This window comes from Notamacropus eugenii, chromosome Y (assembly GCF_028372415.1).
Source record: "Notamacropus eugenii isolate mMacEug1 chromosome Y, mMacEug1.pri_v2, whole genome shotgun sequence".
Classification (NCBI taxonomy): Eukaryota; Metazoa; Chordata; class Mammalia; order Diprotodontia; family Macropodidae; genus Notamacropus; species Notamacropus eugenii.
Window position 1 is genome coordinate 1,736,349 of NC_092880.1, and position 26,003 is coordinate 1,762,351.

The window sequence follows — 26,003 nt, forward strand, 5'->3', positions numbered from 1 at the left end:
CATGGTGTGGAATCACAGACTCTCAAACAAGATTTAGTTCAATCCTTACTCAAATTTTGACAGGCTTCTCAGCTTGGCTAGGGCAGTGAATCTAAGTCAAGATGGACCTTATAAGTTTCAGGGGCCGGTAGAATACTCCAATGGATAAGTCCAAGACACCACTGAAAATATGTTCTTCCTGTAAGCAAAGATCTTAAATTTCTTTTGCAATCACAAAAAATCAGAGTTGGAAGGCATCCCCGAAATCATACAGTCCAATCCACAGTTAAAGATGAAGCATTAAAAATAGCTTTTTAAGGAAAGCAGTGTTCATTTTTCCAAATTTCAAAAGAATATAAATATAGAAGAAAATGACAAATGTTGGAGAGGTTAACAAGTTCATTAATGTACTATTGGTAGAACTTTTTCCAGATCAGTCATAATGGAAAGTATTTTGGAACTAAGTCCCAAAAGTTACTAAACTGCATCCTCTTTGATCCAGCAATATGACCACTAAGTCCATATACCAAAGAGATAAAAGAAATAAGGACCCAAATGTTCAAAAATACAACAATCCTTTTTGTGTTAAGAACTAAGGAAATATTCACCAACTGAGGAGTGGCTGAACAAATTATGGTATATGAGTGCATAATGGAATTGCAATTGTGCTATAAGAAATATTAAAAGGATAATAAAAGAAATGATTTCAGAGAAACCTAGGAAGACTTCTATGAAATAATGCAAAGTTAAGTAACTAGAACCAGGAGAAAAAATTATATATTCACAACATTGTAAAGACAAGTCTGAAAGACTTAAAGCGCTCCTATCAACGTAATGACTAAACCCACTTCCAGAGGACTTTATGATGAAACTGCTACCTAACTCCTGGCAGAAAGGTGATGGACTTAGGGTGCAGACTGAGACCTATTTATTGGACTTGACCAATGCAAGATCAGTTCTGCTTGACTATGCATAAAAGGTTTGCTTTTCTTTTTTTTCTCAAGGGGGAAAGTGGGAGGAAAGATAACTTTAATGGAAAAAATTTTTTTCTAATTTTCTTAAAGCATACTGTATTTAGCTTCAAGTCAATTACAATCCCATTTTAGCCCAATTCATATCATGCTATGTCTAGAGAGAGAAGCTGGTAAATATTTAATAAATGACTCTAAAAAACAAAAAAACTGTGCCTAAACTGTGTATGTGCATATGTTTGTATTCATCCATACATATCATACCATGTACATGCATACACACGTGTGTATACACACACGTCTTTTTGACCATTTTATATTGCAGTCATGGAATTACAAAGCTCAAGCATCATCTCCAGCCATGAAGAACTCACTACAACTCCAGGTAGTCAAGTCTGACTTTTAGACTACTCTAGTTGTCAAGACATTTTCCTTTCTGTTAAACAGAAATCTGCCATCCTTTAAGGCATCCCTAGTCCTGCCTTAGTTCTGCCCTCTGTGGTTTAACCACTATCTACTGGCATGCAGAGATAACTGAATCTTAATCAAGTAATACCTATAGTAACAAGTTTTTTTTTTTTAAATGTGAATTTCACTTCCATCTTTTCCAACAGTCTCCTGTACCAAAATTTCAAATTCAAAAATTTATGCAGGCATTTAAAAAAAACCATAGTAGTACCATTTGATGCTTACAGCTTAGCTTTTGTATCAATAAGAACTTCTCATGTTTAAAAATTACCCTGAAAAGAATCTGGAGATATTATCACTGAATACTCCTTTGTACGAGCAATCTAAAGCTGTCAGGGAAAGCTGAGAGGCATGATGCATCAAACAAAATAGAGCAAACTCCCACGTCTTCAGCATCCAACCCCACCCCCACTAATTCTAGTAAGTCCTAGGAGTTTAGAATTACTTCACAGTACCAACACTGGTGACAGACATTTATAATAATGCTCCTAGGCCATTCCATAAAGTCTGGAAATACATCTTCTAAATCAAAGATTAAATGAAGCGTAAGCTCCAACTTTCCAGCTTTATTTCACAGTTCTCTCCTTAATCCATTCAATGCTCGGTTCTACATCAGACTACATCCCCACCCCAATACCCACCCACCCATGCTCTCACAATTTTATACCTCTTAGAATCCTCAATGCACTTCAGATACCCTTATCACGTCCAATCTCTCATGCTAATTTGCACTAAAACTTATAGTGTACCTGTCTCATCCACTGGACTAGACTGTAGAGTCCGTTAAAGAGAGAAACTTTTATTTTTCAACATATCTTCTCACTGTCTAAAAAAGTGCTGTGCAAATCAAAATATTTAGCAAATGAATACCGAATTGAATGCTCCCCTGGCCAAGATCCTTTAAATACAGTTCCCACTCCTATCCAGTCCTTGCCTGCTTCGCCACCCTGATCCCAGCAGCCCGACTGCTGCCCAACATCACTTAGAGTAGCTGCCTGTCTGGCACAGGACTCAATTCAGATGTTACCTTCTGCAAGTGGTTCTAGTTTTCCTAGATGAGGGCACAACACCATGATTTTCTTCTTTCTGCTTTCTATGTACATTTCTTATTTGCATGTTTTCTCCCATTAAACTGCTGGCTCCTTGAGGGCAAAGATTGTTGTTTTTGCCTTTCTGCGTATCCCCAGCACTTAGAAGTGTTCTAGGCATTTCTAATAAATGCTTGTTGACCTGTAATTGACTTTCTTCTGGTTTCAAAACATGAGTTGATACTTCCTGCTTGGAACAACTCCTTTATTTACTCTCTTGATCCCATCCTGGGGCAGCTAGGTGGTGCAATGGATAGAGTACCAACGCAGGAGTCAGGAGGATCGGAGTTCAAATCTCACCTCAGACACTTGACACTCACTAGCTCTGTGACCTTGGGCAAGTCACTTAACCCCAATTGCCTCATCCTGGGTCATCTCCAATCATCCTGATGAATATCTAGTCACTAGATTCAGATGGCTCTGGAGGGGCAGTGAAGCTGGTGATGTGCACAGCCCTCCCTCACGCAAAACAAAGTCAAGTGCAAGTCATGTCATCATTTCTCTGATGACATGGTCTTCTTCAGTAACAAAGGACGAACACATACACACACAACTGCCACTTTTAGCACCACAGCAAGTGATCACCAACAGTGAGCCCAGCATGGGGCAGCACCACTGAGTGGTACAAGCTGCAACACTTTGATTCCAGTCCAAGTTGTACTCAACAGCATTGTCACACACACCAGGCTGGGCAGCCACGGGGGTTGAGTAGGCCCAGTCTCAGCAAGAGTTGGAGCAGACATTCTAGGGAAATGATCCAGATGTACAGCTATCTGGTTCACTACCAGTCTTCAATACAAGCAGAAATGGACTCCAGTTTATTTTATTTCCTTATCTTAACTTGCACAAACACGTTAGTCACCTAAATTGGTGCAATAAAATTTCAAATTTAAATTAGCTTTCCAGTCAGCAAATAATCTGCAGTTCGAAGAATTCACAAACTAAGCAACAATAGTTATGAAGGTAAATCTGCTTCCAAAAAAACCAAATCATAATCTATTTGCTTTGGAGGTGCCCCTATGCAAAATCTTAAAAATGGATCACCTTCATTTGCATGGAAGAGCAGAAATTCATGTTAATATCAGTTTTATGTAATTGTGACTGATGTCCCCAACTTTTAAAACATTAAATTCAAGCATGTACCAATGGTTTAACTACATCTAGTAAATATTTTGACAGCCTAAAAAAACCAAAAGATTCTTTAAGAACATGCTTTCATTTGTGTAATTCCTGAATTTTTTTTAAAAACTGGACCTGGTTGTTGAAACCAAGACACCTACCTGGGGCCATATGTCCAGATTAAGATAACATAATGAGTTACATCTGAATTATGTTCAACTTGGTAGAAACAGATTTTCCCAATTCTAATCCTAATTTGAAGGGTGAAAAAGGTCTGGGGTAAGCTATCATTCATCCAAAGGGGCATTGCTACATTGTACTTGAGGCCCTTAAAAAGACCTGCCTGGTATGGTCCTGGTGGCAAAGGAGTATAGAAAGAATTATGATGGCCCCAACGATACCATTTTTAGGGCTGTATCCCAAAGGGATCATACAAATGGAAAAAGGACCCACATGTACAAAAACATTTACAGCAACTTCTTGTGGTGGCAAAGAATTGGAAATTGAGGGGATTGTCATCAATTGGGGAACAGCTGAACAAGTTGTGGTATATGAAAGTAATGGAATACTATTGTGCTATAAAATAATGAGCACGGGAACTTCAGGAAAACCTGGACTTAAATGAACTGATGCTAAGTGAAGGGAGCAGAACCAGGAGAATATGCTACGTACAGTTACAGTCATATTGTATTTTGACTAACTTTGATAGACTTGGCTAGTCTCAGCAATGCAAGGTTCTAAGACAACTCCAAAAGGCTCATGATGGTAAAGGCTATCCACATCCAGAGATGGAATTAGAGTCTGAATGCATAGTATTTGTTCTGTTTTGTTTCTTCTTTCTTGTGGCTCATTCCATTCATTCTAATTCTTCTTTACCACATGACTAATGTGAAAATGTTTAATATGAATGTATATATAACTTATATCAGATTGCATGCCATCTTGGGGGAGAGGGGAAAATTTAAAACTCAAAAGCTTGTGGAACTGAATGTTGTAAACTACAAATAAATTTTAAAAATTTATAAAAGAACTATGATGGGCTCTAAAAAACATAAAGCCACCCTTTCTTTTGTATTTGTCTGTGCAATATAAAAAGATCTCTAAATAACAAATGAAAACTATCAGGTTTTTCCTAGGAGATTTTTCCTAAGATTCTTGGAAGTAAGGACAGATAAAACTTCAAAGAATCAGAAACCTGAACTTATTTGCAACTCAAAAACAATCATTTTCATGAATCATCATCACATTTCACCAACAGTATTCAACTTAAATAATATTTATTAAATTTACTATTTACACAATTTTTTCAAAAAATTTCACACTCCCAAACTAGATAAGGAAATTACTTAACAAAAAGAAAGTCAATCTTCAAAATAACTAGTGATTCTTAACAGATGCAAACAGTAAAGGATCTATAGATTCAATATAACCCAGTATGAGTGTTTATGACTTACTCTCAAATGATCTGACTTGGCACATAAGTTTTGGGAACCAACTAAAGCACAAAGAGGTTAAATGATTCATCCGGGGTCAAACGAGCTGTAAGTGTCCCATGCAGTATCTGACCCGCACTCTATCCACTATACCTGGCTGCCTCTATAAATAATACAAATGAAAACTAATAAAAATGCAAAAATGGAAAAAATAGTAATTAAAATGTTTTTTCCCAAAGGAAGAGAATAAAAAAATTCTTCCAAAAAGTAAATTGCATGAGATTTAACTAATATGGATTAGAAGTCATCCCAGAAAAAAATGTACAAAAATAAAATTTTAAATAAAGTTCACAAGTCGTGTGAACATTCTTTAAGAGTTTCATACACAAGGTTCATACATGGTTCCATTTTTAGTACATCACATTTAGAGAAAATAAGTTAACACAATCATCTGAATTGGCTGCCTACACACTGGACAAGGCTTATTTCTCTTTTTCAGCTTCTTAGCACATGTAAAACATGCCATAAGATGTCCTGTCCTTCCATGAACAATGCATCCATTTTTAGGTCGGCTCTGACAGATGACACAGGGCTCTACTGTACTAGGGGGAAGAATGGATTCCACACTTGCTTCTTTGTCTTGCACTTCTTCCCTCTCAAATTCTCCAGCATCTTCCTGACTACTACAGATGATACTTTTAGATGTCGATGGCTGAGAATAATCCTCACTTTCTTGGGAGTCTGACATCTGTACTATTTTTTCATCACTTTCCTCAACACATGAATCTTGAGAGTCATTCATTTTATTTTTCTTACAATCTGGAACATCAAAGCCCTCTTCCTCCCCTTGCGTGGGGCGTTCTAGTCTGCCTTTATCTGACACGTCACCTTTCCCCTCAGAAAGCCAATTCTCTCGCAAAGCCCAGCATCTATGGCAACGTGGTGGAAGTGGAGGGTTCATTTTATCACAGGAAGTACACTTCCAATAGTCCTGCAATGAAAAAAGAAGTAGAACTAGTTTCAATAGTTCTTAAATAACCAGAAATAACAATGCTAGTCATGCCAATTTATTCAGCTTGTTTGTTAAAAATCAGGTTTTGCAATAAAAAGATTTGGTAGCTTATTTTGTAAAACATTTCAAATTCTACCCCATCTTTAACTCTTAGCAACTTCTCCTGAAACCTGAAATTGTGGGTAAGTGGTCTTTTCACCTTTTGGAGATTCTGACGTGAGGCATTCTATTTCTCTTAGTTGTAGACCTTTTTTTAATAGGAATCCATCCTTATCCGTATCTGTCAGGAACCATCTGCTACCATGTCTATTTTGATTGGGTAGTATTCAGAAGAATCTGTTTTAACTATTGCCCCCCCCTCCCCCTTTTTGTAAAATAGAGAGTAATGCAATTTATAGGAAACTAGCCAACTTACATTTGTAGCCAGTTCCCACCTTACAAATGATTTTTGTTATTTTACAAATCAGGTTTTTTTGAAAGTGAAAATGAATGTCTTCATAGAAATATTGCTAGAAACAGAAGTTAGGTTCCCAGGCCAAACTCAGAAAAGTCTACTTTATAATACAGCCTAATTAATAATACTAGATATTGAGAACACTGAACAAGGGAGAGGTGGAAAAGGCTGAGAGGATGGCTGGAATTATGAATGAAAATCATCTAATGGATCCCCCTCTAGTTCTCTTGCCCTGTGGAGAAGGTTAACCCTAGATGAAACCTGTCTTTGACATCTTCATTACCATTGTACTTCCTCTCATTTCTCCCTCTATGTATCCTAATGTGATTCCCCCTTAGCATTTCCTTATATTATCCTCAACTCTTATGTGCCCGCCAATGTTCTTCATGTCCCCAAATTACCTATAATCCTTTCACTCTAAACAAAATTCTTATTTCAAATATCAAGCTGTGTTAGGAAGAAAACCTAAATTAAAAGAAATTAATTCTGAGCCTCAGCAAACCTCCCAGGAGTGATAGCTCCATTTTTTTTCAAAAGGCTTGCAAATTCAAACGAATCCCTGGTAGTCATTTCAGGGACAAAGTGAAATGAAAATATTTAGTAAGCATACGTTTGGAAGAGAAAATATTTTGGAATGGGTACAGTCTGTTATCTTTAAGTTTGTCAACTGCTTAGCTCTAGAGAGCTAAACCAGAGAAAGAAGCCATAGTAATTCAGCAGTCTCTCTTCTTAACACTAAGCCTAACTTTTACTTGTTTCTTATGCCTCGAAGATCTATGATTTCACTCATGTGAGCATATTCTCACTGTATTGACATACATATGCTGCACCTTAGCACAGGGTTTCCAACTTATCACTTCTGGCGATAAACTTCTCTGATCTTGAGAGATCTTGGGTTGATCTTGAGAGAACAGACTAATAGTGCTTCACTTGGCCTAGACTTCTCACCTTGGTAGGAATTTACTAAATTTGCTAAAAAGTCTGAGTCTCACTGGAATAACTTGAAAATTCAGGATTACCTGAATTACATAACAAGACATTAAGCTAGGATTTTAGTGAAGGTCCCTCACTACCATCTTATGAGAAACAATACAGAAAACAAGTTTCAGTAAAAGGCTTTGTCTGCAGGTTTGGTGTTTGTTGAGATGGGGTCAAAGAGAGAAGCAAGAGAGAAACAAAAAGCAACCTTCCCTCCTGACTCTTTTGTTTCTGCTAATAATACCAAACTCTCAAAGGAGTGGAACCACCTCTGACTCCCCCCATTTCCTTCTACCCCCAAATTCAGTCATTATAGTCTCCTCATACTTCCTCTGAAACACAACATCCAAAAATTCTTCCCATTCTTATTGCCATTCAGGATCTTTATTATCTAGAGTAATGAAATGATTTAAACGAGCTTTCCACCAATCCATCCTGCACATTAGAGCCAGTGTTTCCCATGTCATTTCCCTATTCCAAAGCATCCAATGGTTTTCACTACCTACAACATAAAAGTCCAGACTCCTCAGCCCACCATTCCAAGGCCTCCACAACAGACAATATTTAATAAGTGAAGTATTAACAGTGAACACAGCATTGTGCAAGATCCTGAGGAAGGTATGAAGTTTAGAGAAAACATAGCCCTCACAGAGCTATTCTAGAAGAGGCATAAGACATACATACTACTAGAATGCAAAAAAGTACATAAAACACTTGTGTATTAAGGAAAGATTTCATAACCAAGTGCTATGTAAAATTTGAGGGGAGAAAGTCATTGAGGGGAAATTAGAAAAATCTTTATGAATGATGAGCATTCTAAACTGAATTGGAAAGGATAGGTAGAAAGTCAAAAGTGAGGAGGAAGGGAAGGGAAGAGAATAAGCATTTATACAGCACCTACAATACGCCAGGGGCTGTGCTAAGCACTTTACAAATATTATCTCACTTGATCTTCACAACAACTCTGCAAGGTAGGTGCTATTTGTTATCCCTATTTTAGAGTAGGGGAAGACTGAGGCAAGCAAAGATTAGGTGATTTACCCAGGGACACAAACCTAATAAGTGTTTGAGAATGGATTTGAACTCAGTTCCTCCTGACTCTAGTAAACCCTCTATTCACTGAGTCACTTAGCTAGATAGACATGCTAGGTAGAGAAAATGGCTTGAACAAAGGCAATGAGGTACAAGACACATTCAAGAGATACCAAATAATCCAGTTTAGCTGGAGCATTGAGTCCATGAAGGGAAACAGTATGAGGTACAGGTAGAAAAGTAGGGTGATCAGTATATAGATTCATATTCAGCACTTTTTATGATGGTAAAGCAGAGTGTCCAGCAAATGGACAATGACTAAATTGCAGTACATGAATGTAATAGTATAGTGTTACACAATAAGAAATAGTAACTATGAGAATAACTTAGGAACAACTGCATAAAATGATACAAACAGATAAGTAGAACCATACATACAACTACAACAATGTAAATTAAAAGAAAAAAAAAAACCTGAACCCTGAGTCACTAACAAACCAATAAGGCTCAGTCTGAAGAGAAGCTGGAGATAAGGGCAGAATGATGCAAACAATGTCAAATGCAGTTATAACTGATGGGTGAAAGCAAAATTCTTGACCAGTCAGGCTTAAGGACCAGAGCAGAGGCATCAAACACAGAGTTCACTGATGCACCACAACGCTTCCAAGCACTCCCTGGAACCAGAATAAAATGTGCCTGGGAAATGTTACAAAATAAATAAATACAATAAAACAGAGGTAACATAAGTCAATAAGTAGCCCACAGGGATCTTGATGTAGAAATCGGTGGCCCCTATATTTAGTCTGACACCAATGGACTTTAAAGCACATCATCTCACAAAACCAAGCATGCCCAGTGTCTACAATGCTATCTTATAATATTAAAATGGAAGTCATAAAAGAATGTTAGGAAATAGTTTTCACTAAGTTCTTTTAAAATCATAACGGTATATGTTACTGTTTCTGTTAGGATGAGATAAAACTATTGCTAGATCTACTATGTGACTATGTACTTCAAAATTTTTATATACAGTATGTTATATGAAACAGCTTACTCAACTTGACCTCAACTATATCAATATTATGAAGTCATTTTAATTTTCTAGTTTTTGTCTTCCAACATTACAATGAAATTTAAAGTTTTCTTTTCAAGTCACACAGTATTATGGTGTTCTTACAGTTCTCAAATACCTTTGATCTCAATGATTTGGACATTCCCTCTAACAGAAATGCACATCACAACTCATCCAGGCCTTGCACCACATCCTTCCCTAAGTTCACCATGGGGGGACAATCTTCCTTAGAAGTTGTTTGGCACAAGGATACTGAGTGCTGTGTCATCCCCCTGCCATCCTCTGTCCTCAAAATGTAGCACCCAGGCCACCTTTTTTAACCTTTTTTCTTATTCTACATACAAAGAGAGTATTTGAAGTCAGGTAAACACAGATATCCCTATGGTGTATACCTGATTTTATAATCTTTTCTCTTCTTTAGCATATGAAAATACACTTTACTACTAATCTATTCTTAGAAGGAAAGAATAACTAGCAATATTAACCAAATAAGAAGCTAAAACAACAGTTTTAACAAAATCTTTCTCAACATCAGTTAATTAATGAACAGGAAATCCTAAGTGTGTGGCATAAATGTGAGCATTTAACAAAAAAATATTAATCACATTCCAATAAACAACATATATGTAGCAACAGATGACTGCCTTAAGTCATTAATGTATATTGTAATGTTAAAAATAAAGTAAATTCCACAAATTTTTTTACTTCTTACAAAGTGGATATACTTTTCTAACCCTACTCTAAATTCACATCTCACTGTCATTTGCTTTTGTGTCGCAGGAAATCAGAATTTTATACTTACAGCTAAGGATATTTCAGGATCTTCATCAAACGAGTCAGTGTCACTATCCTCTGCCTGATATAAGGTTACCTGGGATATCTAAAACAAGGCCCAACAACTCCATTAATACCAATCTATTACTTCATTTTATCTAAACAAGTTCCCTAGATTTACTAGAAGTGGAGTTTCGAAAATGAAGAGCTGACCCACAAGCAAACAGAAGCACAGCACTGGAGCTGAGCAGAGCCCAGACAGGCTCCGCAACTTGCCAAGGGCAAGTAACTTCACCTTTCTAAACTTCTATCTACAAAATGAGAATGATACTGCTTGTGTTAGCTACCTCTCAGAATTACAAGGTAAACAGACTTTTCTTTCATGCGTGAAGGGTGATGAAGACAAAGATAAAGAAATTTCTGGAATTTTAAATGAACCAATACATTCAAAAATTGGGATTAACATTTCAATTTGCTGTACAGAATGCACTAAAAACAAGGAAAACACTTCACTTATTTCTTAAGCAGGTATGTTAAAAAAAAAAAACCCACCTCATCATCTTCATCTGTGAGTTCTTGTCCTTCTTCATTGTGGCTATAATCTTCTGAATCAATAGACTCAACTTCAAACTCAACACTGAATTGGTCTGAAACTGAATCATCTGAATTTTCACTTAATACACCAGTATCAATATCCTAAACAAAAGAAAAGGAATTTTAACTCAAGCAAAAAAAACGATCCAGTTTCCTAACTGCTCTCCCTTACTTGTCCAATCCCGCCCCCACCTTAAAATCCAATCAGCACATCAAACTAATTCTTCCAAAAACACTTTGTCATTTCCTTACACAAAATTGGACAAAACCTAGACTCCTTATCCTGACATTCCAGGCCTTCAAAAACGCTAATATTTAAAGCTCTTCTTACACTTGATAACCTCAAAATGAACCATCCTCTCCAGGCAGACTGTCCCTACCTCCAAGCCTTTGCTTTAACCTTTCCTCCTATTTGAAATGTTTCCTTCTTCTCCTCCCCAACCACATCCCACTCCTCCACAGTCCTTGAGGGTCAGCTCAAGTTCCATATTCCTGGAAAACCTTCCCAATCACACATCTGAAAATTATTTGTCTCCTTTGAATTACTGAATTACAGATGTACTATCTAATTTTCCCAAAAGATTATGTATTTGAGGACAAAGACTGTCCTCTATACTTTCTTAAGGCCTCCCCCACAGAACTAGCACATGACTTGTGCACACTTGGGTCTTTAATCTGTTGACTTAGAAACATAAACTTTATACAGCTTAATAAACAGGATTACAGGTTGAATTTGGAGAGGTAAAAGAATGGTCCAATTCACATAATTCTAGCACTTACCAGAGGGCTTGCCCAGAAAATACAAATAACTGGCTATGTAAAATAGTCTAAATTTGAGACTATTTATAAAAAATCCTGCTAAAGGTTCTCAATTTTGAGACAACTGCCTTTCCCAGCTATCTCTGAACATTTCAGAAATCAGGAGAAACTAATGTTCATCAGTATTATGTGCCTTATACAAGGTACAGCTTAAAGATGAGTTTTTGGACTCTGAGCCAAAGAGCTATTAAATTTGTTAACCAAGGCAGGTGTGACAAAGACCCTTACTGTGGAATGAGATCTAGTCACATAGCTGAGTGTAAAGAATTGGAAGTCAGAAAAACTGAGTTTGAATCTTAGGTCAGTCATTAACAACCGAGTGACTGTAGGCCAATCACTTAACTGCTTAGGTTTCAGTCTCCTCATCTGGATTATGAGGTCTACTAAAATATTTCTAAGGTCCCTTCTTGCTTCTCAATTCTATCAACTATGAAAAATGCAAGTAACATCTTCTTGAAGAAATCAATGGAAACTATATGACACTCATTAACCACCACAGCTTCCACGGATTTTGAATCTTTGCACAGAAAATGCAAGGATCACACTTAAAGAAAATACTTTAATGAGATGATCAGCCAGTCCCTAGCGGATGCTGCCATATCCCAGAGAAGGCAGAGGTGGAATGGGTAATTGTTTTCAGTATACCACTTCTTTAATCAATCATCCAGATGTGGCCGGAGACACGCTAGAAGCTTGATTATAATTACATGGCCATATGCTATTAGAAGTCCACATTCTTCATTTGTAACACAGTCTGATTATGGCACCAGCAGCTATACAATTCAATAATATAGCACTGGCACTTATGAAAATAGTACCAAGTTTGTACAGCTCCAGTCCTAAGTGCAGCAGGTGAGGACAGCCAGTTCAGTAGCCAGCATGACTGATGTCACATTTCCCTAGCTTGGGGGAGAATTCCAACCAATGAATTTACCAACCCTCCCTCAAAGAAAGCCTTTCCTTCTTTTCTCTTCTCCCCTCCCCTGCCCTTTTGAATCACTATGATTTGTCTGTTATACAGATGAGTTAGAATTCACTTCTAATTTTTCCCTGACAAAAATGATTCCAGCCAGGTTACAAATTTTGAGTGTGTAGCCATATAAAGAGAGTTTGAGGAAATAATCTTTTTAAACTTCTTGCATATTGAGAGAATTTTAGCCCTTAGTTAAGAGAATAAAATATTTTAGGCAATTTAATCCTAGCCCCTTTTCTACACTACAAATTTTGGAAGTAGAAATGAAGGTTTAAATGCATAACAAGGAAAGAATGCTGCTATGCTCTAATCTGATTATTTTACTGGAGGGCAAAGGTGAAGATGGGCAGCAAAACATTTGCTATTATTTCCTAAGTTCTTTAAGAAAAGGCAGGAATTAAGAAATTTTAAAGAAGTGCCTCTCAGGAGACTGGCCTGCATATTGGACTTACAGCTGATCGCATGTGAAAGGAAAAAAGGAGTAGCCAAACTCAAGGTAGGATGAGTTTGCTGATTCTCCCCAGCTAACATCCACCTTAATAGATCAGCCTAATTAGATACCTACCTTACCAAGGAATGGAAGAAAAACATTTACATAATACATAAATGTGTTAAGCTAGAAACTGGATTACTGTACTTCAATTATTGCCAGAATCGTAAGGTGATTCTTAGATGTCAATTTAAAACCATATATTATTTTCTACGCTATCTGAAATGCTGTATCTCAGCTACAAGGTGGGTGCTACATATGTCAATCATACTAAAAGGAATCAACAGTTTCCAAATGTCTCATATATACAAAAATATTGACAACAGTGCTTTTCGTTAGTAACAAAGAACCAGAAGGAAAGAACATCCTTATATCTTTTTATTCAGAGATTTTAAAAAGATAACAATGGTTCACTGAAGAACTCTGTGTATACCTTTTTAATCTCTGCAGTTTTATAACTGAGCTGAGTATTATTTCTCAAATATTCTTTTGAAACTCAGCTTTTAGAATTTATAAAGCATTTTAAAAGGGAAAGATTCAAAACGACATGCATTCAATTCACTATCTATTTGCAAGCTGGTAGGCATTTCCTATTCCTAATGAAGTATGCTGCCTATGTGACTTTCTTTGGCATAAGACATAAAGGGCAGACTCTCAATCTGGCAAGAAAAAAATTATGCTTTATGTCTAACGCCCAACAAATTGACATCAGTGGGAGAAACTGAAAACATCCACTTTGACATTCTAACTATTAAGTATGAATAGAATACATAAAAGAGGTCACAACTACATGGATGAGCAGCTTATCAATAAAAAAGCTGGCTGTGTTTGGTTTCATTGTATACTCAAATTATTTCAAAAGATTCTCAAAATCAACATAAGCAAATATACCACCATGAAGATAACTAGCTCATGTCGCAATATCTACTACAGAGAGTAGTAGAGAAATTCTACTTAAGAACTTGACAACGTTCTTCAAGATAAATCAATATATACTTTGAAATTCAACAACTTCAATACACAAGTGAACACGGGTAGAAAGTGAAAACTACACTGGCAAATATGGCTTATGATCAAAAAACTTAAAAGCCAAAGTGAAAGTAGACTCCTAAAAATTCTCATACAAATCTTAAGTACAGTCGTTTAGAAGAGCCGGAAAGGCACTAAACAGGGCAAGAAACATTAAAAATTTAAATTTGCCATTTTTCAACAGACAGGAAACAAATCACATCAAATCAGCTGTCTGTGGAATCAGCTGACCAGATAGAGCAGAGGCTGAAGTAAGCATCCAAAAAGGATAAAGGTATAGACACTGCATACAATTACAGTAGCTCCTACAAATCCAGAACATATAAAGTAGACTTAAGAAATTGGATATCACCATTTCTAGCCCAATCTCTCATCTCAATTCTGGTCTGTCCTTAATTATATTTTATTAGCATTTAGGTAAAAGGGATAAAATTGCCCTTATTTCATTTTAATCCTATTCCAACCTTAACACACAACAATCGCACTCAACAAACAGGCTCTCTTTAAGTTCTATTAGTTTTCTAAAAATTCCAGTTCCCTCTTCCTCCCCTTTGAGATCAGTATTAAGAGTGCTTACCCTTTCTCCTCTCTTCCTATTCTTTGTTGTTTGTTCTCCATTTTCTTCACCTTTGATGCTTATACTCAATTTCTCTTCTTCCCTCCTCCCTTCTCCCTCACCCCTAAAACGATCTCCCTAGAGTGATTACATTGAGTTAAACTGTAAAACTCACTTTGGTTTTCATACCTTGACGATGATCTGCCTTCTTGTTGCAAAGCTGCCTTAAGACTGGCTCTCTCCTCCACAAATCCTTGAAATCCCCGTAGACTCAAAATGACCACCTTTTTTGTCTTCAAAAAGATTCTATTAGAAACTTAGCACAAATGGAAAACTAAACTGGATTTGGGATGAAATTTTATAGCTTTAATTTTTTAGAACTAAACTATTTCAGATTCTGCCCTTTTTCTTGTTTTGCTAGAAATGTTATATAATTCAAACTGATGTTTTCTGGTATGAGATGCTTTTCTCAGTGACTTGCAAAATCATCTCTTTATCAGGGCAGTCGTGAAGTCTAACAATGATGTATCTAGGCAAGATTACCTTAGGATTAACTGTTCCATTAACTTATAATCTGTCCCTCATTTTCAATATATTCTCAGATTTCCCTATATAGTTTCCCAGAACGTCATCTTGTTTTCTTCAGCTTCCAGAAACTGAGAATTCTGATATTCTTTTGCCTTGTTCTGGCTTCCAGATACAATTTATCCAACTGTTCTAAATCTTTGTCCAGTTGTGAAATTTTTTGAGCATGTTTCCCTTTCTTGGTTTCTTCAATTTTGTCCTCCAGGGAAATAATTCTATTTTAAACATGTTACCTTTTTCTTCAGATACTTCTAAGCTGTTGTTTCAGAAATCTCAGGAAAGTTCTCATTCAGTTTCTTTTCATTTTATTTCAGCTCCTCCATGGCATTTTTCTTAAATTCATTTCTTCCTTAAATTCCTTTACTACATCCACTGTTCCAATATCCACTGTGTCCTAAAAAGATTAATGCTTCTGTTTTGTATTTTATACATTCTATTTGTCTGATGTTTATGTCTCTACTCTTATATTCATTTTGATTGTATCAGAACCTTTTCTCATGTTTATTAAGCCTTGAATTTTTTCCCCCAAAATTTTTCTCTTGAAAAATGATAGTGTTTTTCACTCTTTCAGGCATTTATTGACACAATTTTTGGCTCATTTGGGATACTGAGAAGGTTCTCCATGGATCTTTTACTCCTCCATCTTCACAGAAGTTCATTAATCACATTTCTTAAAATTTCAACTCCTGTACAACAGTCATCACAACAAAAAAGTGGGGAAAAAAAGCCCATAAAGTATTTCAACCAGCAAATACTACCTCATTGGCAGGTATATACTACCTCAAATGGCAGCCAAGGGCAATACAAGTTGAATACAAACTCAACTGTAAAACTACAGAAAAATGTTGGAAAACTACAAGCAGTATTATCTCAAAACAATGAAAAGTTGTTAAGAAAACAATCCAACAAAGATGTTGTGAGATCCAGATTAAGCCAGTTCATCCTGAATGAATTTGCAGATAAAACCAGATGGAATCAAACACAAGTAAAATAGCAGAATTGTGAGGATTTTTTATGGTAGTATATCATTCCCATGAAAAAGATAGAAATCATCATATTCAATTCAGGCTTTGTGAAAAAGTGACAACTGTACTTAAACCACAAGTTGGGAGCCATTAGAAATGGCCAATTAGACACAGAAAAAATCCATGCTACAGGAAACAATTCCTGAAGCACTCAAGGATCAATTAGCAGATAATCAAAAGAGGTGAAGATTCCTAAAGACTGAAAAAGTTACGGATTTTGCTCTTACCCTGCTCCCAAAAAAAAAAAAGCAAAAATGGGTAGGGGAGAAAGGAAAGGAGGGAATTGAGAAAACAGCAGCAACTAGCACCCCATTTATTCAAATGGTCACAACAGTCCATGCTCACATCAACAGTAACCTCAACAAAAACCATTTAAGCGTTATTTTCTTAGACAATTTTCTACAAAAGACCACAACTTTACAGTCAACTCTATTGACTCAAAGATACAGAGAACACAATACACCACTATTTATTTTTCACTGATTTTCTTCTTTGAAGAATGGGTCTCCTCAACCAGTCCAAGACGGAGAACATACAGCAGCCACTAAACAAGCCTGATCCAAAACCGACTGTTATGGAAGCTTCACTCTGCTCCGTCTACGACCTGCGCCACTTTGCTCCTCCTTAGGCAGCCTGGTGGTCTTCCACTCCCAAAGGTTGACCACATTGGTGCTGCACTTAGCACACACCATTAGCTTCAGCCACACTGCAGCTCAGCACTCCCGAAATCAAGGGGATCCATCAACCTACCCCAGTAGCAAGGATTATAGATGTGCATCATCATGCCTGCCTATTATTCAGTGATTTAAAAGAATATGACTCAAAAAACAAAACAAAACAATGGAGACTTGAAGTCTCCTCAGATGTGCATCTGGGAGGCACATATCAAAATCACGTAAGACTCACAGCAAACAAGACATCATGAAAAATATACTTTACATAAAGTCTGAATGAAGGATTCCTTATCAATTACAAGCCTATCCAAATGCTTCTAATCAGATGACTGTACTTTTTGCATCATCCCCTGTAACACTACAAAAAACTTCAAATAAACTCACAGCAATGTGAGGCTGGTCTAAAAATCCACAATTGGAAAAAAATAGTGGATTAAAATATTGCCTAGATAACGCCCGACGGCCAATCAAATAAGTTTGCCAATGTTTGTAGGATAGGCGTACCAGATGGAGAATGAGCTTGGGCATGAATTGGGTAGGGATGAGACTGGGATGGGTTACATTTGGAAATCAACAGCATGTATTCATTAGTTCTAAATTACCTGATGATGCAAAAGCCTGTTTTAACACCAATCAATCACAGATACCAAATGGTTCTGAATCATAAAACAATGATCATGCATAAGAAGGGAAGTTATCAATGGGAAAATTCATTGTATTCAATAGTTCATAAAAACGAGATGTCTGTAAGATGCTTTGCAAAACTTAAAACACCATGTAAATGCTAGCTGCTATTATCATCATAATCACAAATTATCTAAAGAGCTGTTACCCAACAGTTAAGCAGTCAATACCAAGTTTTCAAAAGAATTACAAACTGTGAACAAGCATACAAAAACATGTTCCAAATCACTATTAATAACAGAAATGCAAAGAAAACAATTCTGCAGTTTCATCTCATACTCAGCAAATCATCATAACAAAAGATGAAAATAGTCAATGCTGGAGGATCTATGAGGAAGACAGCACTGCTGATGGACCTGCAAACTGGTCCAACCATTCTGGAAAACAATGTGGAATAAAATGTAGGAGAAAAATTCTCCTAAATTGTTCATAATCTCTGATTCAGAGATCCCAATGCTTAAGAGTATAGTCCTGGGGGGTGGAGAGGGAGACAAACAGCTCTCACATACACAAAAACAATCATAGCAACACTTTTTGTGGTTTCAAAAACTGGACCCATTTAGCTGAGGAAACAGTTGAACAAACTGTGGTGCATGAACATATAATATATTATTGTAGCATAAAAAACAATAAATATGAGAAATTTAGAGAAAAAACACTAGATAATGAAGAAATGCAGAGTATGAAATAAGTAGAAACAGGAGAATAATAAATTGCTGTGGTCCAGTTGTGTCCTATTCTTCTTCCTGACTCCATTTGGGGTTTTCTTGGCAAAGATACTGAAGTGGTTTGCCATTTTCTTCTCTAGCTCATTATACAGTTCAGGAAGAAACTGAGGCAAGTAGGGTTAAAATGACTTGCCCAGGGTCACACAGCTAGTAAGTGTCTGGGGTCAGATTTGAACTCAGGAAGACGAATCTTCCTAACTCCAGGCCTGGCACCCTACCCACTGTGCCACCTAGCTGCCCAAAAAGCAATATATATAAAAATGATAAACAAGGTAAATTGAAACTACACTAAAATAAAGCCAAACACAAAAAATTTAATGATCAGTATGGGCTCCTCCCCTTCCCAAGGAGAAAATAAATATATTTCTCTTCTTTCTCTGAGAAGATAAGGAACTGTGGGTTTGGAATGATGTAGACTACTGTCAAAAAGTTGCTGACAGTAGTTTTCTTTACCCATTTTTCTTTGTTACAAGGCAGGGCTCATTGTATATATGTTGGGAGGGAAGAGGAGCTATAAACTGAAATGGTGGCAATGTAAAAACATAAAAAATCCATAAAAGTCATTATTCAAAACAATTCAGCTGTACTTCAAGGCAAGGTTTATTTGGTTTATCCCTTTACTAGTGAAAATGGATTCTTCCCTCAGTTGCCATCCCCCTTCTCCAAACAGCCCCCATGTCTCTTTCCCCCAATAATGTTTTCACAATACCTAGATTAAATCCCTATTTGCCCTAAAAATCAGCCCCCCCCTTCTCTCAGTTCTGACCCAGGAAGGCTGCCCTACTCCTCCTGTCTTTATTCTCTCCAACCCCTAAATCTAGGAGTAAAAAGGACCTTTGACAGGCTCAGCATACACCAATAATCTACAACCCTTTCCTTTTTCTCACAAGGCCTGCCCCTTGAAGCGAGGGTAGAATTTTGGGATCCAAGTCGGAATGGGTAAATTTTGAGCCCAGCTTCTAATAGTTCAATGAAGGTAGCCTGAGTTTGAACGGAGCAATGAGGGTTCCAAATTCCAACAGATTGATCAAGGCTCTGAGTTCCAATAGACCAGCTGAAGAACAGAAAAATAAGTCATAAAAACTTCCTACTATCAGTGAAAGGAAAAGTATCCAAGGAGAGGTAGCATGGAACTTCTTAACCTTTTTGTATCATGCCCTCCAAACCCTGGCAGTCTAGTGAAACCCATGGACCCCTTCTCAAAAGAAAGTTTTTAAGTAATTAAGGAAAATGCTAAATTTCATTTGGAAATTAGTGAAAATAAATATGTAATTCTTCCCCCATCTAAGCTCATGGACAACCTGAAATTTATCCATGAATACCAGCTTAAGAATCAGTAGTAGACAGAGTTGGTCTCAGAACTCAGTGTCCCAAGCAATTCCATATGGTTTTAAGTTATAGAACAGTTGCTAATCTGTATTAATAGAGGAAGCCTCCTCACCTGGGACTTTACATCAATAAGATCACAGGGTAAGACTACAAAAAAGAAAAAAAAGACCCAAGTGTCCTGGCACAAGGAGATGATAATTACACTATACTATGACAGACATGTCAGACTATATTGGAACTACTATATCTAGCTCTGGGTATGACATTTTTTGAAGAAATGGTGAAAAGTTAATATTCAACCAGGAGTAGAACTGTAACAGGAGGAGTACTCTAAATCACTGTATTTTTCATTAAAGGAAATAGGAATGTTTAGCCTAGAAAAGATAACATTTTATAGGGGATATGATAATCTTCAAACACATGAAGCATTGTTATGTGAATGCAAGATCATAATTGTTTTGCTTGACCCCCTAAGACAAATTGATAAAAAATTACAGAGAGGTCATTTCAGTACAAACTAAGGGAAAAAAAATCTCCTAAAATTGAGAATATTTAAAAGTGAAATGGGCCAACGTAAAAACTAATGGATTTTCTGTCAGAGGAAATCTTCACTTAGGCTAAATGATCAATGATTAGGCATACTGGAAACAGGATTCATGATTTGGAAAGGAGTTAGATTAGAGGATCTCTAAATTATTTTTTAACTCTCAGCCTATGGTCCTCTGATAAAGAGTATAAAAGACTGTGTCAAGGATATTTATTATAGTTACATAGTGAGATAGCCAGGAAAACAGTTAAAATAATACAGCTAATTTCAAAGATAAAAGACACTGGCCTTCAGCTAGATGGATAAATTGGATAAAGTGGAAACCAAAGCCATGATTTATATCTCCCACCATGCTCAACACACAGTAGGTACTTAATGAAATGTGATAGATTTCAATAAAAACCAAGACTGATACTGTCCTACCATACATAATGTCACATCCGTATTTCCTTCCTTCCAGTTAAATCTGCCCTTTTTTACTTCCAAACCTACCACGTCACCTATGTGGTAGGTGTTGAAAATAATGGACAATGACATACTTGCTGGTGGCTGAAACGTATAGGCATTGCCTTAAATTATGATTAAGCTTTCCAAGAAAATACGCAAATTCTAGTAACTGAAAAAACTAGGAAATATACCAGTTATGGTGCTCAGACTCATATGAAGAGCTACAAATATCTAGGTTAATGAAATTTGGGGGGTTCTGCCCTGGCTTTTTTAACTTTTACAATCACTAAAGTAGAATTGCTACAAGTTTCTAAAACCATATAAGCTTGATTCTCTTAAGTATCTTTCATCACATTTAATATTAATTTTATCATCAAATCTCTAACTCTCCATCCCCAAGACTGCATCTAAGTGGATGTTATTACACAGTCGCTCCCCTTAAAGGGAAAATCTTATCACAAATTCAGAAGCCCATACTCCTGTCCTTTGAAAAAGAGCTTCTTTCAAACCCCCTTTACCTACATTTCTGCTGACAAGATAGCTAATCTATTTTAACAAGTAATGATTACCGGACTTGAAGGGATTTCTGTTGAGTCACTGCAACCGCTTCGTTCACAGCATATCTCACTTATGACACACAGGGCACAGCTTTCATCAAATGTAAGGGAAATACTATCTGACTTATGTCGTTTTCTGTGTCTTTCACCAGGCAACTCTTCCGAATTTTCTTCTTTTGGTGAAAAAAAGAAAAAACTGTTAATTTATACAATTATAATAATTCTAGAAAGTGTTCTGTGTACCTTTACATTGACAATTTTTTCACCAAAAAGTTAAAATTATAGGCATATGGACTAAAAGGTAACAGTAACATACAAACACGTCTGAAAAGAAACATCTACCAAAACACCTCCAAATGAGTCTTATAAAAGGTCATCACACATATCATTTTTGCAGACTTGTATCTCCACAAGTAATGATTTATAAAATTCACTAAAGAGATTTTCTTCTTTCAACTCCTCTGTATGTTGATAAATATTGTATTCTAGAATATGAACTTTTATCACTGGCATCTCAAAAAATAAAAAAAAATTATTGCTAAGGTGGCTTTAATCATTTCAACTTCTTCAGAATCCTATTTCTTCAGCAGGATATATCAATATAAGTGAGAGCTACTTTTAAACAAAAGATTACCTCCATGATTTAAAACAGGCCAAGATAGTTGCCAATGACTGCAATTACTTGTGCGCACAAGACAAACCATTGAGATGTAAAAATGTTAAAGTTACTAACATTTATTTATACCTTAAAAAAGCAAAATTAAGCTTTATTAACATTTAATAAACAACTTAGTACCAATATCCTCACTCAGATGGGTCACATATCACGATATGTGTGGTGTTCTAAGGGAACAGTGAGAGATATACCACACAGAAGGGTTGAGATTAGTGCCCTCATTCACTGATTTGCTTTCCCCATTATTACAACAAATTGCAGTTTGTTTTCCTGGCTGAGTGGATTTACAGTATTATCTAGGTTTATCTACACTAACCTTTGCAAAATAGACAAGTGATTTAAAAAGATTTCTGCAAAGAAACTATGGATTGAGGATAACATTAATAATGCGCGAGCACAAATGAACATGAATATGGCAGGGATGTCATTTCTCTTACTCCTTCATCAGCCAAATTACAAAATGAAAATGACAGTACAATGAACTGTAATTAAATAAGACAGAAAATCAATCAAAATCCTTTGAAATTATTCGTAATCTTTGAAAGATGGATCTCAATCCATTATCATTCATGTTTTACCTTGAATTATCAAGATTTTCAAAGATAATAAAGCACATATTCAACTGCTCTCACTCTAAGTATTGCAATTTTATGTACCATTAATAAAAAAAGTTTAACTATTGTCCTTTACCTGTCATACTTTAACTTCTATTTTTGTGTTTTTATAACGTATGTAACATATCAGTGCAATAGTTTCATGTAGCAATTTATATGACAGTGTACTACGCTGAGGGTATATACTCAAATGTTTTTACAGAAGTACAATAACAGAAGTACAAAATCAATAAAGCATAAGTGTTGTATAAGCATATTTGTGATTCAACACATTTCTAATTTTCTCCTTTTACATTTTCTATTCAAAGATATCTTCATTTTTCATTTTCTCAAATGAAAAGTTACCTGTCACTGGGAAAAACTATACTTAAGATGTACTGCAGTAAAAATAAAACATTTTAATGAGAAAAAAATGAGAAAGAATTTAAAGAAAATAATTAGCCAGCCTTAAATAAATGAGCCCATATCATATATCAACAGAGAATGAAAAGAAAGAACAGAGATCCATCCACTTAACAAAGGAAAAAAAATCCTTCAAGCAACCACCATCAATACAAAAGTTAATTTCAAGGGAGAAATGAAACAAAATTTTGAATCTAAGTTAAATATCACCATGTACCTGCTTCACTATGTGTTCTCCTTCTGGATGAGGTAGTTGGTCTAGTATTCAGATTTGGTGATGGTTTCTCTTCCTGCCATTCCTGAATAGACTCCTAAGTATTCAACACAGATGCAAAATAAATACTAAGCTTAAGAATACCAGTCAGCTAGAAGTCAAACAATTTCCGGGGCAAATGAATTACTGTAGTAGAAAATGAAAGGTTAAAGCTCACCTTTTGATCACTTCCGATTTCAAGCTGACAGCTGGCTTCATTTGTTGATGTATCTGGACTAGCAAATTCTTAGGAAAAAATATATAAATTAGGTGTTTAGAAAAGACATTGAATTGGGAAATGCAAAACATGAACCTCTTACAAAGTTGAAATTCTTGTCAAATATGCTCCTAAGAGCTGGCACAAATATATTTCTTTAAAATAGCATTTTTTCCCCGGAAAATTTAGAAATGAAAAATTCGATTAAGATTTTGAGTTAAATTTCAGAGGTTGTATGACCATGGAAAAGTTATTTAACCTCTCTAAACTTGTTTCTTCTACTAAATGGGGATAATAGGATGTAAAGTACCTACCTCACAATGTTGAAAGATTAAATGAGATAATATGAGACACATTTTAAGGGTCAGTCATTATTATTATTAACACACACATGAAGTGAAACAGCCCACTATGTTCGCATAAATTTACATGTTTTTCTTTGAGAAAACAAGAATATTTAAGAACTCAGAAAATAATATCTGAAGACAACAATCTCTATAGCTCCCTACAAAGGCTTTAAAAATTATTAGAGAAATAAAAACAAGAGAAAAATCATTCCAAATACTAAGTTTTTTAATGCATTAACATATTAAATGTATTTTGGTTTGACAGATGAAAAGTTCTAAAATTTATATTACACAGTGTAATAATTATTTTTGAATTCCTGTATTAGGAGACAGTACCACAAATCTCTATTCTGAGTAACTTTCTTTCAGATAATTGAAACGTGAGGACAGATGGATGGCTACTTTATCTACATACAGGCAATACTGGACCTCTCAGCCATGACAGTAATCAGAGGATATGGGGAGAAAGCTCAGGCTGCAAAGAAGAAAAGTTTGGGAAGATGGAAAGCAGTAGAAGCTCTGGTAAAAGGAGATAGGGGCTGCTGGAGATCCAGGTTGCTTCACAGAAAGAACTTGGAGGTAACAGTCAGGTTCTGACTTACAATAAACCAAAGAGAAGATATAACTGTAAACATTTAGGAAATCACTGATTAAGACTCATATAAATTCAAAATGAATTTAGTAGCTCAAATTTTAATTTTAAAGTAAATTTTCTGATATTTTAGAAACAAGATTAGGCCCAAGCATATGTAACCATCAAGTTTGTTTTGAGTGACAATTTTACTGAAGTTTTTCAAAGCTATTTAAGTAAAAAGACTGTGTTATAAGGAAGGAATGAGGTTAACAGATAAAGTAGTATGGTACAGTGAGAAGAGGGCCAGGTTTCAAGTCAGAGGACTTTGGTACAAATACTGATTGTGCTATTGTGACCCTAAGTAACTTATTGCATTTCCTTGGGCCTGAGTTTCCTGTAAAATGAAAGGCATCTACCATGCCTTTGTGGTCCCTTCTGGTTCTAAGTATACAATCCCATGATCACAGCTTCAGTGAGCTTTTGGTGATAGCTTGTATCCTAGTAGAAGAAAGTAGTCTTCTTACTTCCTCTATTTCTAAGCCCTATGGAACTGCATAAATAATCTAGGTCTAGACCTAAAAACTAGTCTGCTTTTAAGAATCTGAAACTGAAAGGAACTCCCTATTTTTTTTTTTAAACTTGAATTCTTTTTTATTAGATTTGCATGAAAGTAGGCAAATACAGTGTGACTAGCCTTTTAGATTGCACTCCCATCTTCAGCCAGCATTTCATTCCCATTTATTTAAGATATTGTAAAGAAATCTGAAGGCAACTGTCAGATTTCATATTCTTAATCTTGTGTTCATACCCTGAACATAAATAGGAGAATTTGGAGTCAGAACTTAGAAAGGAATATGAGTTTAGTTTGGAGCATATTGAGTTTGAGATGTCAAAAGAACATTTAAATGGAAACATTAATATACAATTTTGTCCTTCAGGTAAAATTGTTACTATTACCTCCTCTCTACTCTATAAGGAGGTTGGATACACTGTAGATTAAAGACAGACACTGAGAAGGCTGGAGATAAACTATTCAGTGGTCTCTTACAGCATAATAACTATTTTCACAAGATCCTCTTAGACAAAAGGTATCTTTACTACTCTAACTGGGACTGGCATATAACCAGAGTGACCCTGACAGCATTTCTCCAAATGAAAAAGCTGATGAACCTGCTTCTTGAGAGCCATGATGATTTGTCAGGGAAATACCTCATAGAGATCTTCGAGTATATGTAGAGATTCCTGTCTCCTAGTTTTTGGATTGGCTGTGTACCTAGGAACTCCCTATTTTACACACAAGAGACTCACACAAATTTCACTGGCCAAAAAACATCCTTGCCCTACAAATTAAGACTGATTTCAAGGTAATTTCCACTCCTTATACAAGACTTAAGGAGTTATGTCTAAATTCTGTTTGTTTCACGGAACAGGAAATTCCCTCATCTAGAGATGCCATATGCCCAAGGTTTCATTTAACTTCCATAACTTTTTCTGCCAAATATG

The 26,003-nt window shown here is 36.0% G+C and overlaps 1 protein-coding gene across 13 annotated transcripts in view; it reads right to left on the bottom strand.

The window, feature by feature from the left end:
* Window positions 1–4,885: 4,885 nt before the first annotated feature.
* LOC140516602 (E3 ubiquitin-protein ligase Mdm2-like) overlaps window positions 4,886–26,003 on the bottom strand; it is a 29,813-nt gene continuing 8,695 nt past the window's right edge. For 10 of the 13 annotated variants that reach the window (XM_072627597.1, XM_072627595.1, XM_072627602.1 and 7 more), the window contains 6 exons: window positions 23,541–23,608; window positions 23,327–23,420; window positions 21,430–21,590; window positions 10,933–11,076; window positions 10,409–10,486; window positions 4,886–6,049 (listed from right to left, as the gene is read on the bottom strand). In XM_072627597.1, coding sequence (XP_072483698.1) covers window positions 5,483–6,049; window positions 10,409–10,486; window positions 10,933–11,076; window positions 21,430–21,590; window positions 23,327–23,420; window positions 23,541–23,608 — 1,112 coding nt within the window. In that variant the 3' untranslated portion in view covers window positions 4,886–5,482. The remainder of the gene's footprint in view (window positions 6,050–10,408; window positions 10,487–10,932; window positions 11,077–21,429; window positions 21,591–23,326; window positions 23,421–23,540; window positions 23,609–26,003) is intronic. The other 3 variants (XM_072627598.1, XM_072627605.1, XM_072627604.1) reach the window with 1 other exon arrangement.